The sequence below is a fragment of the Phocoena sinus genome, chromosome 11, assembly GCF_008692025.1.
Source record: "Phocoena sinus isolate mPhoSin1 chromosome 11, mPhoSin1.pri, whole genome shotgun sequence".
Lineage (NCBI taxonomy): Eukaryota > Metazoa > Chordata > Mammalia > Artiodactyla > Phocoenidae > Phocoena > Phocoena sinus.
Genome location: NC_045773.1, coordinates 59,764,147 through 59,776,497, shown reverse-complemented (window position 1 = coordinate 59,776,497; position 12,351 = coordinate 59,764,147). Strand labels below are relative to the sequence as shown.

Sequence of the window (12,351 nt, the reverse complement as noted above, 5' to 3'; positions counted from 1 at the left end):
CCCGGGCCCCCTGCACTGGGATCACGGTCTTACCCACTGGACCACCAGGGAAGTCCCAACCAGTAACTTTTTAATACAAAAGAAAGTCATTAAAAGTGACTTCATGAGAGCGGGTGTAAAAAGGTTCATTTTGCTTCGTACATCTATCAGCTTCAGTTGTGGCCTCCAGGCTCCTTGTTCTCATCTCGGGAAAGTGCCCAGGAGCCGCGGCCGCGGTTGCATGAAGGGCCCTTTCCACCCCAGCACAGCCCAAGCCCGCTCCCCTTGGAGCCCCTGCGGGGCGGGGCCGGGGGCGCGGGCTCCGCCTCGGGCGGTGTTCGGGGCGGAGACGCGTCCCCGCGCCCAGAAAGGCCTCCCCGCCGCGCCGCCCTCGAGGCCGCCCGCGCCGGACAGAGCAGCGGCCGGCTCTCGTGCACCCGCGCCCGTTTCCCGGTTCCCCGGTTCGCGGGCGGCGTGTCAGAGGAGGCGGGTGGAGCGCGGGGAAGGCAGTGATCTCGGGCCGCCCGCCGGACGCCGATGGCTCAGGCGAGGATCAGCGCTAAGGCCAACGAGGGCCGCTTCTGCCGCTCCTCGTCCATGGCCGACCGCTCCAGCCGCCTGCTGGAGAGCCTGGACCAGCTGGAGCTCAGGTGCGCGGGCCGGCCCTCCGAGCCTGAGGAGGGCGCGCGGGGACCGAGAGCAGGGAGCGCGCGGGCAGCGGGGAGCGGCTGGCAGGGGAGCTGGGCTGACCCGGGCCCCGCGGAGGGCCGCGCTGGGTCGGCGGGTCCCCTCACAGGAGCGGCCGTGTTCTGGGTCAGCGGCCCCGCACGCTCCGGCGGCCACGCTCCTTCGCGGCTCCAGACCCGAGCGCCGGAAGCGTGAGAACCGAGAAGGGAAAGTTATGGGTACGTTACTCGACATGGGGGGCTGTGACACTGCCCGTCCGCAGAGCTTCTGGAACGTTCCGTGTGGGGGCCAGGTGTTTCCGGCCCAGTCTTTTCCAATAGTGTATTTCTAGGACAGGCGGCAGTTTAGTGGTCACCGTTGTGAATGATCGATCTCTTTGCAAAATATAAAAATCCATCTGATCCCCTGCTACTTTCAGCCCGGGTGTGTGTGTGGGGGTGGGGGGGGCTCCTTCTCCAGGTCGCCGGTCACACCTTCCAAATGCTGGTCACTGGCCTGAGAACACGAGTCAGTTTTCCCTTCTTAACTAATGACGGTGTTACTAAGTAATCAGTGTGCCATTGCGATAAACACTTGCAAGATGAGAGCCTGAGTTGTTCTATTGGGGGAAGTTTGGTGGGGGGGGGGCGGTTCCGGCGCTGAGGTCCCAGGAATGTGACTTTAGAGAAGGGCCCGCGCACTCAGGCGCACATTTGGGTGACAGGTTACTGCTGACCAGGAGCAGATGTCTCCCTTAATGGTTTGAGTGTTTTTCTGAGTTTGGGAAGATGCAAGAATGTGTTCCTAAGATTTTTCCTGAAAATCTCTGAGTGCCTGTTCTGCTGGTTTTCCCAGAGCTCTGAGTGCCTCATTCCTGCTCTTCTCCTGAATTCTTTCCAGGCTGTGCTGTCAATTCCTGTAGAACCGGGCACCACGGGCACTCCTTAGTGGCAAATGTAGTGGCTGGCTTGTATGGAATTCCTAAATAATTTCTAAGAAATTTGGGAAATACTTTTTTTCCTTTAACAGTGAATGAAAACTTGTATGTACTTCCTGTAACAGTACTTCCTGTCACTAAAGTTACTGTGTAAATTGTGTGCAAGTGTAGTTACAGGAAAATCATATTGAGGCGCCCACAACTCCCTGAAACCACAAGGAATTTTTTTCGCATAATTTTCACCAGGTTCTGGGTGAGCAAGGGAGTACGTAAGACAAAAATTTTAAGAAGCATTGCATATATGTCTTTATCTCCCTGGATTAATATACCAAAACAAGGGGTCTGTTTGCCAATAAAGTACATTAATAACCAAGTGAATAATTTATTATCATTTATTAATATATATGTTTAAATTGTCATTTATTATATACATCTTTATTATTATTATCATCATGGGAAGAAATGATGTCTTCTCAGAAAATAAGTTCTCCACCACCATGATTTCATGGAGAGTAATAGAGGGGTCCTGCTTGGAATGAGGCAGATGGAAATAGCTGAACCAGATGGAGCAAAACTAGAGCCCCTGAGTGTCCCTGGGAAGATTATGATTTCTTTTTATGTAGCAGCGAAACAAGTGCCTCAGCATCTCCTCCGGTCTTTAGAACTTTGAGGGCATGTTCTCAACCATTTCAGGGGTCTCTCTCCCCTAGTTAGAAGGAAAGGATGTTTTCTTAAAGGAACAGGTGGGATGCTGCCCCCTCCTTTCTTCAAGGTGATTCACTTTCCTCAAACTTGGTGCCTCACATAGGGTAGGTACAGAAGCAGTCAGGTACTCATCTTTGAAAGGAAGCCTCTGGTTTTGAATATTATTCCAGTGCTTCATTAATGTAAAGTGAATTCTGATTACCATGTGCAAGTGATTAAATAATAACTTGCTGAATTAACCTTTGAGCTAAGAAAGATTAATATGTGTCTAATTATTCATTTTAGGGCCTTTTCTAATAATTTTAGACTTTTGTGAGCTTTGTTTCTTCCTTTTAAAAAAAAGTGATGCCGGGCTTCCCTGGTGGCGCAGTGGTTAAGAATCTGCCTGCCAATGCAGGGGACATGGGTTCGAGCCCTGGTCCAGGAAGATCCCACATGCTGCGGAGCAGCTAAGCCTGTATGCCACAACTACTGAAGCCTGTGCACCTAGAGCCCATGCTCTGCAACAGGAGAAGCCACCGCAATGAGAAGCCCATGCACCGCAAAGAAGAGTAGCCCCCACTTGCCACAACTAGAGAAAGCCTGTGCACAGCAACAAAGACCCAACACAACCAAAAAAATAAATAAATAAAATTAAAAAAAAAGAAACTGTTGATAGAATCATGCCTATAAGATCAAGTTTAAAAAGAAAATGTAACATTCATGTGTCATCTTATCTAATAGTTTAATTTCATATTGAGGATGGCAGGGTACTAAGTAGGGTGAAAATTACAGGCTGTACCTAGAAGCTGGTGTTTACTGTTCCCCCACTGTACTAGTTTTGTCAATTGTGGCAGAACTTTTTTCATATGAAACTGAAAATAGAATTATGCTCACTGCTTTATGACCTGCCTTGTGAACTGATGTCCATGGTGTTTAAAGTGCTTTCAGGTGTTTGGCAGCATCTGACAAATCATTAAAGAAACTCCATTTGTTTCTAATATGTTAGCATGACATTAGCCTTTCTTTTTTGACGCCGGCTCACCTCCTTTTTTGCTTCCTCCTAAAAAGGTGATGCCTTTCTCTCCCGGTTTTCATGACCAAATGGTGTCTGATTTTTCCATTCGTCAGTGGCTCTAAACACTTTGCTTATGATTGTTACTAATTTAACAGTGATCATAATTCATAAATGATACCCACTAACAGTTATTTAGTTAATGGCGCTGACTCTGCAGGCCCCGTGCCTTTGTGGAAATTACCGTCACCTCTGTTCTTCAGGCAGGAAATTGAGGCTTGAGAAGTTAAATGACCCGTCCAAGGTCACACAGCTGGAACCCAGGAAGACTGGCTGTAGAGCTTAATACTTTATGCCTGAATTTTCTTAGAGTTAAGTATGTCATATTTCAAAAATGTAGGAATAGTATATGATTTTACTGAAAGAGGTGAAAATTCCACTTAGATTGGTGTCCCTGAGTCCCTGATCTCAGGGACTATTGAACACCTGCTGTGTGCAGGGTGTTGAGCGGCCTCTGAAGGCTCTGGATGGTGGTGAAGATGCTTGGGATGTGGGGTGTGGAGAACAGCCAAGGGGAACGACAGGACTGGGAAACTAGCTGTTCACAGATGTCCCCAAACTCGTCCTATTGTGGCTCCCTCCCCCACTATCAGCCAGTCACCATGGCTTCCATGGCAGCCAAGGAATGAAGGATGGGGCAAGGGCAGATGTGGTCATTTAGCTGACAGTTTCACTGCACCAACGTCCCAGGAGCCACAAGACAAGATGGCACCATAGTTAATATTGTATAAGAGCCTGTAATTTAAAAGATCACTTCTTGTAGACATTGTCATGTGAATCTTCCAAAACCCTCTGAGGCAGGAGGAGGACATATGTTCCCTCCTTTAGAAGTGAGCGAATCCAGTCCAGAGGGACTGAGTGGCCGGTCTGAGGCCATCCTGCTCATGAGTAGCTCCTGACACTAAAGCATAGACCCTTTTTTACACCAGAGTGTCTCAGTAGTGAATGTAATTTATCATTTTGGTGATGATTAGGGAGCCCTTCAAAATCTTAACCTTGCCTAAAATATAAGTGATCTTTGTAGTATTCTTTCTTCTTCCCCTCCCCTCCCCTCTCCTCCTGTCCCCTCCCCTCCCCTCTCCTCTCCTCTCCATGTTGGGTCTTGGTGCTATGCGCGGGCTTCTTGTTGCGGTGGCTTCTCTAGTTGCGGAGCACAGGCTCTAGGCGCGCGGGCTCAACAGTTGTGGCTCGCGGGCTTAATTGTTCCGTGGCATGTGGGATCTACCTGAACCAGGGCTCGAACCCGTGTCTCCTGCATTGGAGACCACTGCGCCACCAGGGAAGTCCCTGTAGTATTCTTTTGATACAAGAATTTTGAATAAGAAACAGGACTATGATTTTAAGAACCTGTTTTAGAAGTAATTTCTTTGAAATAAGTCCATTTGCCATTTCCCCTTTTGATGAAAGCACAATTCTTGTTATTTACAAGCCTGAGTTCATAATGGAAGCATGTAATAACGACCAGGAAGCTAGCGTTCAAGGCACCAGTTCTGGGCATGGACTGCATGCAGTGGTCCCTCAGTGTCTGCAGGGATTGGTTCCAGGGCCCATGGGTACCAGAAGCCACAGATGCTCAAATCTTTTCTATAAAATGGTGTCGGAGTTGGCCATCTGTCCACGGGTACTGCATCTCTATTAACTCATAGCTTGTTTAGTCAGTGCCGTCAGTCACTGTCTTAAACTCTTTACCTGCTTTACTTCATTCAGTCACACCATCTCATGATCCCCGTTTTGTAATTGAGGAAATTGAGGCAAAGAGAATGTAAGTAACTACTCGAGGTCACTCAGCTGGTAAGTGGCAGCAGCTCTGGCTTGAGTGGCAGGACTGAGGCCCTTGCAGTCCCCGCACGTGGCACAGAGCACATGCCGGGGTGGCTGGCCTGGGAGACCACCTCCCAGCACCTTGTCCCTTGGTCCCCAGGCTTCGATCTCTGGGCCCCGGGGACCAGCCGAGGATGCGTGCGCTCCACATTTGTCCTTGTGGGAACATTCTGAGCACAGGTTCTCTCTGTTAAAGCTTAGTTGTGATTTCATGCAGAGAGTTTTCCAGGAGCGCAGCCCAGGCCAGCCTTGCCATGAGGATCAGTTCTTTCCCAATTTGGACATGTAGCTCTTACAGGATCTGCTGGTAAAACCAGAGCTGCCCCCCTCTGCCAAGGAGTGTTGTCAAGTGATGTGTTAACGTGAAGGATAAAGTGAGTTGGTTCAACACGCCTCTGAACAGAGTTCCAGGAGAAATCATAGAAGGGCAGGTGGGAAATATTTGAAGGTTTAATGGCTAACAGTTTTCTAGAACTAATGTAGACAAAAAGATGTGTATATGAATTGAATTTAAGGAGACCAATAGCTGATAAATATGACTTAAGCAAACTAAGTAGAGATGTAGGTTCAGCTTTTTAAAAGAAAAAACTAAGCATGTGATGTCCGTACACTAGACAGATATAGTACTGACCGCCTCAAGGGAGGGGAAGGAGGAAGCTGCTAAGGAAACAGTTCCTGCCAGAAGGACTGGGTTTTGAAAAAGGATCACTCAGTAGACGTGGGCCAGGGATAAAGAATGTTCAGGAAGCGGGGGACGGAAGATGAAAGGGCCAAGATGCCAAAAAACCCCTGGGAATCTTTACATCCTGAAGAATGAAATTTTACCTTTGCTATGAAATGAAAAAGGTTTACATAAAATCATATATAAGAAGTTCTATAAAAGATGAAATCTGTTTTTCACAGGGAAAATGCCCTGGCAATTTCTAGCCTTGTGGGAAAAAAAATAAAAGTTCCATCTAATTGCCTCTATATTTGTTCTCATTTAATGACAAAATATCTTCTTAATATCACAGATTTATTATATTTTTTCTAGAGTGTCTCCTTTCAAACGATTTTCTTGTTTACAACTTCATGAACTTACTAGTATAACTTATTATCATAAATGGAGCATTCTTCTTTAGAGTAACAATTCTCTTTATCATCTTACATTTGAATATAAACTCAGGAGTGCTGGAAAATTAATCTCTTCTTTCAGCATCATCTCATTTACCAATCAAATGACTCATCTGTGCCATTTAAATACTAGAGTCACGTTTGTGTTTTTGCACAAATGTTTCATGTTAGTGACAACCTGACCCCTTTTCATGTGTCCCGGGCCCTGAGAGTCTGCTCGTGTGAAATGTGTAAGCACATAATGAATGGGGCTGGAAGGCAGCCTGATGCTGTGTGTTTACTGTTTTATAGAATATTGGTTTTGATTGTGTTTTCCAGTCAAATTTGTCACATAAGATTCTTACGAGCTCTTTGCTTCTACTGGCTCTTATAAACACAGAATCCAACGATGTATTTAGTATCTTGAGAATCGAGACCCTGTGACTGTACAGTGTGTCGGTGCTATTTTGGGGGATAACAGGTGGGTGCCTGTAGGGGAAAAGGCGTGTGTGTGGTTGGGGTGAGGGCCTCTTCATGTGGCAGGAACACATGCTAGAACATGTGCCCAGGAAGACAGAAGGGATTAGATCTCCTTGTGATCCGTGTTTCCAAGAGCATCTGAGTACTGGAGGTAGGTCTGTCACTATTTATTTTGCAACACTTGGCAACTTATTTAGTTGTGGTGTAATAAAAAAACGAGAAAGTGCCCTGGAAACAGCACTTTAAACACACAGGACTTTGTTTTGTTTTCTTTCGCTCTCGTAATTTCACAGCCTCGTTCTTTAGTCACTGGTTGTGTTCGTGTGTCTGTGTAGTAAGTGCATGTGTGTGTAGTTGCAGGGTTATCAGGGCTTTACACCAAAAACCTACAGAAGCATTCTCTTTAAATTCGGGAAAAGACAAAGATGCCGTCTCTTAGCGCCACTGTTTAATATCGCACAGGAGGAGTTTAGTCAGTGCTATTTAAGAAAGAAAAATTGGAGCTGATAGGATTGAAAAGGAAGAGATGAGGATTTTCGTTTTTTGTAGATGAAATGATCATCAATCCAGAAGAACTAACAGAAATTAAAAAACCATTAAAAATGAATAAGTGTAAATGAAAGTTGCCAGTTATGACGTGAACCTACCAAAAACAGCATTTCTCTAATCAACAATAGCCAACTATAAAATGTAGTATATATGTAAATATATTATTCACAATAGTAACAATATCCAAAATATTCAAAACACTTAAAAGAGTCTGTAAGACTACCATCAAGAATACTTCAAAACTCTAATAAAGAACGTAGAGGAGGGTCTGGATGAAGGAGACACCCTTAGAGGAACTGACAATGTTCTAAAGGTGTCTAATTTATTCCAGTTTTTTGAGAAACACAATAAACTTACTTTAGAGTCTATGGAGGAATAAAAGTCGAAAGAGCTATGTTATTTTTAAAGATTAGAGGACTGGGGACTTCCCTAGTGGTGCAGTGGTTAAGAATCTGCCTGCCAATGCAGGGGACACGGGTTCGAGCCCTAGCACGGGAAGATCCCATGTGCCGCGGAGCAACTAAGCCCGTGCACCACAAGTACTGAGCCTGCGCTCTAGAACCCATGAGCCACAACTACTGAGCCCATGTGCCACAACTACTGAAGCCCGCGCGCCTGCAGCCTGTGCTCCGCAACGAGGAGCCACCGCAATGAGAAGTCTGCGCACCACAAGGAAGAGTAGCCCCCGCTCACCACAACTAGAGAAAGCCCACACTCGGCAATGAAGACCCAACGCAGCCAAAAATTAAAAAAAAAAAAAAGATTAGAGGACTGGTCTACCAGATACTAAGGCATATCACAAACAAAGCTGGTGCTATTTTTAAGAAATGGGTGTTGGTGTAAGAACAGTCAAAATACTACTGGATGGAATAGAGATTTCAGAGGCAGACAATCTACAAATCATTGAGGGAAAGACGGATTTGGGGTGCATAATGTTGGGGAAAATGGTTAAATCCTTACCTAACCATATACAGAGGTGGATTCTAGATGAATTAAGACATAAGTATGAGAAAAGTGAAACAAGTTAATAGAAGGAGATGTAGGAAAGTATGTCCTGACCTAGGGATGGGAGGACCCTGAAACAAAACTTCACAGCATGAGCTAAGGCAAAACAAACCAAGAAAAGATGGATCTCTTTACTTTTCACTTCAAAATAAGGCTCTCTGTTCAGTGAAGGACCTCCCAGACACAGATCATATAGGGTGGGATGGGAGAAGATGGTCACAGTGTCTGTCACCAAATCACCAAGAGGAGAGTAACCCCAGTTTAAAAAAGAAAAAGTAGGCAAAGGTTGTGAACAAGCTCACAAGGATACAAAGAGATGTCCAAAATTATTAGCAATGAAAGAAATGCAGATTAAGTACTGACGTATCACTTGTTAGCCTGGCAACAGATGGTTAGAAAGTTGGGAGATGCTGAGTGCTGGTAGGGCTGTCGGGACACAGGGACTCGAGGTCCGGCCATTCTGGAGAACAATCCAGGGTGGAGTCAGATGACAGTCCACACACCCTGTGTCTCAGCAGTTCCACGCTGGAAGGGTACTTGTGGACGGGTTGTGAGCAGAAGCTGGGGGACAGGGCGTGTCTCCGCTGGGCCAGGGAGGGCAGATCAGGTGAGGGACACGGGAACCTGGTGATTCTTAATAAAGTATGCTGCTGAGTGAAGAAAGAAACAGTGAGATATAAATAAATCGAAAATAGACAAGTACATGAGTGCAGATTTTTTTTGTAAAAACGAATACAAATCGATAAATACTAAATAGAATGAGTGCCCTGTGAGCGGGGAGGAAACTGGGAGCCACAGGGCAAGTGGAATAAAAGGAAAACAATTACAGAATAAAAAATAGAAAGGAGTAAGGAGTTTTTGGGAAGTGTTCCTAATCGTCGTTACACCTGAGCTGGACTGAGCAGTGGAGAGATGAGGAAGACGCGGCTTCCCTCCAGTAACTGTCCTGTCCCCCGCACTCCGCAGGGTGGAGGCTCTTCGGGAAGCGGCCACGGCTGTGGAGCAGGAGAAGGAGGTCCTCCTGGAGATGATCCACAGCATCCAGAACAGCCAGGACATGCGGCAGATCAGCGATGGTGAGGGCCCCTCCCGGGGCCGGGGGGGGGGGGCGGCGGGGGTGCCGCAGAGCCGCTCCTCCAGCCCAGCAGAGACGGCCGGGCAGGATGTGACAGCAGAGGAAACGGGCACAAGGTCGGCAGCAGAGAAGACAAAAGGAGATGAATGGAGGTGTAACGTATAGAGGGGAAGGGGAGAAAGGCAGAGAAAACAGATTATGGACCCACTGAACCCCGTTCCACAGGAGGGCCGGGTGGCCTGTGATGCTCTGCACCCGTGGGCGGTGCTCCTCCTAACCGGGCTCCCCTGGGGCTGCACAGGACCGGCCTGTGGGCCAAGCAGCTGGTGTGGTTAAGTGTGCATCCCAGCCCAGACCCACAGGGTCACACATCCTCAGAGGGGTCGAGATCTAGTATGTCTCTTCACTGTCCTGGCCATAGAGCAGTGAATTGGGAAGGAGGTTACAGAGCAGGACAGGTTGCTGATTTCCATATAAATAGTGAAGTGATAACCCAGCACCCTCTTCATACTGGTCAAGACTCAGACTACTGGCCTAAATTAGTCTGGAGGGGATGAAGTCAGTGCCTCATTTTCAGGCCAGCTTTTCCTCCCGTGTCATGGCTGTTTTCAGCCAGAATTGGGGCATTGTATTGATACACACACAGAATGTGAGGCCCCAAAATATGCCTCTCTGGCCTAAGGATTATTCCAAACTGGCTATTTTTGAGAAACTGCAGACACAGGAGGAGGAGCTCTGGAAACAGAAGAAGTCACTGTTTTGTAAGGGAAATTTACATTTACATTTGTAAAGGAAATCATTTGTAAGGGTGTCTCCCTTTCTACCAGGAAGAGGAGGATGACAAAACTACAAGAAACCTTCACCAGTGGAGAAGGCACCTACTGAATCTACATAAGAACCTTACCTTTGTCTATCGTGCCTTTTCTGGGAACCTCCAGAACTTGCCTCCCTCCGTCCTCACCTTCTCTAGCTGAGAGTATTTTGGGTGGAGGCTGGGCCATCTCAGGGAGTTACTCAGTTTCCCTGGGGATCTCCCATGTATATACATGGGGTATACATGGCAGTAAGCTTCTGGGTTTTTTTCTTGTTAATCTGTCTTATTACATGAGGGTCTCAGCCAAAAGCTCAGAAAGGTAAAGGGAAAGTTATCTCCCTCCTCTAATGCACATCCTCACATAGATCCAGGGCATCCAGTCTCCTGCTCTAACCAGCACAAAGCCCCAGTTACAGACGCACACCTGCCCCAGCTTCTGCAGACGTGACAACCGCAGAATCATCTGGCATCCAATCTGATACTCTTTATAAATTAATCTTATTGCTGTAGTTTTAACGTGTATCTTTAAGAAATTCATAGGTGCTCACAGGATAGATTCAGCCACACAAAAATACCTTAGTGTTCTTGACATAGACGCGTGTATGTCTCATATTGATTGATATTTCAAACTTTTCATGATTAGGAGAAAGAGAAGAATTAAATCTGACTGCAAACCGTCTGATGGGACGAACCCTGACTGTGGAAGTTTCAGTAGAAACAATTAGGAACCCCCAGCAGCAGGAGTCCCTCAAGCACGCCACCAGGGTCATTGACGAGGTGGTCAGTAAGTTTCTGGATGATCTGGGAAACGCCAAGAGTCACCTGATGTCGCTGTACAGCGCGTGTTCCTCTGAGGTGCCTGCGGGGCCGGTGGATCAGAAGTTCCAGTCCATCGTGATCGGCTGTGCTCTCGAGGATCAGAAGAAAATTAAGAGAAGACTAGAGACTCTGCTTAGGAACATTGAAAACTCTGACAAGGCCATCAAGCTGCTGGAGCATTCTAAAGGGGCTGCTTCCAAAACCCTGCTACAAAACACTGAAAGCAGATTCAACTAGTGTTCCAACCTAAGAGCCCTTATAAATAATCACATAAAAATGATAACGTACTATCTTAAGTGATAACTAGTTCTGTTTGTTAGACAGATAACTAGTTCAGTGTTGTTAGTTTGTGAATAACAATTAAAACTAGAAATATTTTGATTACCTTTCTAAAAGTTTTTAGATTGAATTTTTGTCTTGTACTAGGATCTAGCACCTCCTATATATATATATATATATATATATACTATATATATATATATATATATATTTTACTATTCTGTGGATGAACACTTAGTATGTGGGGGAAATAAGTGCTCAGCTAGGGGTAAAAGCATCATGGTTCTCTCCTGGGCTTTGTCTGCAAAGACAGACACACGGGCACACACTGACCACACATCTGCTGTGAGCCAAGCAGTGAGCTTGGAATTATGGAAGGGAACCTTCCCTGTGTCTTCTCTTTCATTCAGCAGGTTTTTAGACATCTATATCAAATTATTTTGAACTTAAACATTTATGCATCTCATAATATGAATGTACTTCTTGATAATACGTGAAAACATGACATAAAATGTGAGAAACTTCACCTCTAATTTTACCACTCTGAACTGTATATGGTATATCCACTTCATCTTTTTCCAAATGCATCATTTCTTTAAATTTTTAATCATTACAGAAATACAATGTTGTACCTTGCCTTTAAAAATTAAATACTGTTTTAAAGTCTGCTTTTAATTCTCAACTTAAGAACCTCTATTCCATGTAGTTGTACAATTTACCCATTCCCCTTACTGGACATTTAGGTTGTTTCCAGTTTGTTGCTTATTACTGCAACATGTTTGTGTACGTAGAGCTTTTTCCTTCTTTCGTTGTTTTTGATTTTCTTTGTATAAATCCCCAGCAATCAGTTTTACTGGGTCAAAGGGTATATACATTTTCATGGCCTGATATGTTTCCAAAGTTTTTTTGTATAAGAGTTATATCAATTTATACTGTCTTCAATAATTAAAAAGTTGCTGTTTCACTGAGAGCTTTTCAGCAGAGTATTTTTTTCTAATATTAAATATGAAATACCTTAATTTAGGTTGCATTTTGTTCACTAACAAGGTTGACGAGTGTATTGATTATTCTTTTAT

At 45.4% G+C, this 12,351-nt stretch overlaps 1 protein-coding gene across 1 annotated transcript; it reads left to right on the top strand.

Annotated features, from left to right (window-relative positions):
- Positions 1–368: 368 nt before the first annotated feature.
- BAG2 (BAG cochaperone 2) lies at positions 369–12,243 on the top strand. The gene is made up of 3 exons (XM_032647685.1): positions 369–629; positions 9,255–9,364; positions 10,821–12,243. The coding sequence occupies exons 1-3, from the start codon at positions 517–519 to the stop codon at positions 11,231–11,233; spliced, it is 636 nt and encodes a 211-aa protein (XP_032503576.1). The 5' UTR covers positions 369–516; the 3' UTR covers positions 11,234–12,243.
- The last annotated feature ends 108 nt before the right edge of the window (positions 12,244–12,351 follow it).

What these genes read in the sequence shown, in the direction of transcription:
- BAG2 (XM_032647685.1), top strand. Translation starts at nt 517, where the DNA reads ATGGCTCAGGCGAGGATCAGCGCTAAGGCCAACGAGGGCCGCTTCTGC. An exon ending in CTGGACCAGCTGGAGCTCAG is followed by an intron (nt 630 to 9,254) that starts GTGCGCGGGCCG and finishes CGCACTCCGCAG; the next exon opens with GGTGGAGGCTCTTCGGGAAG. An exon ending in CATGCGGCAGATCAGCGATG is followed by an intron (nt 9,365 to 10,820) that starts GTGAGGGCCCCT and finishes TTTCATGATTAG; the next exon opens with GAGAAAGAGAAGAATTAAAT.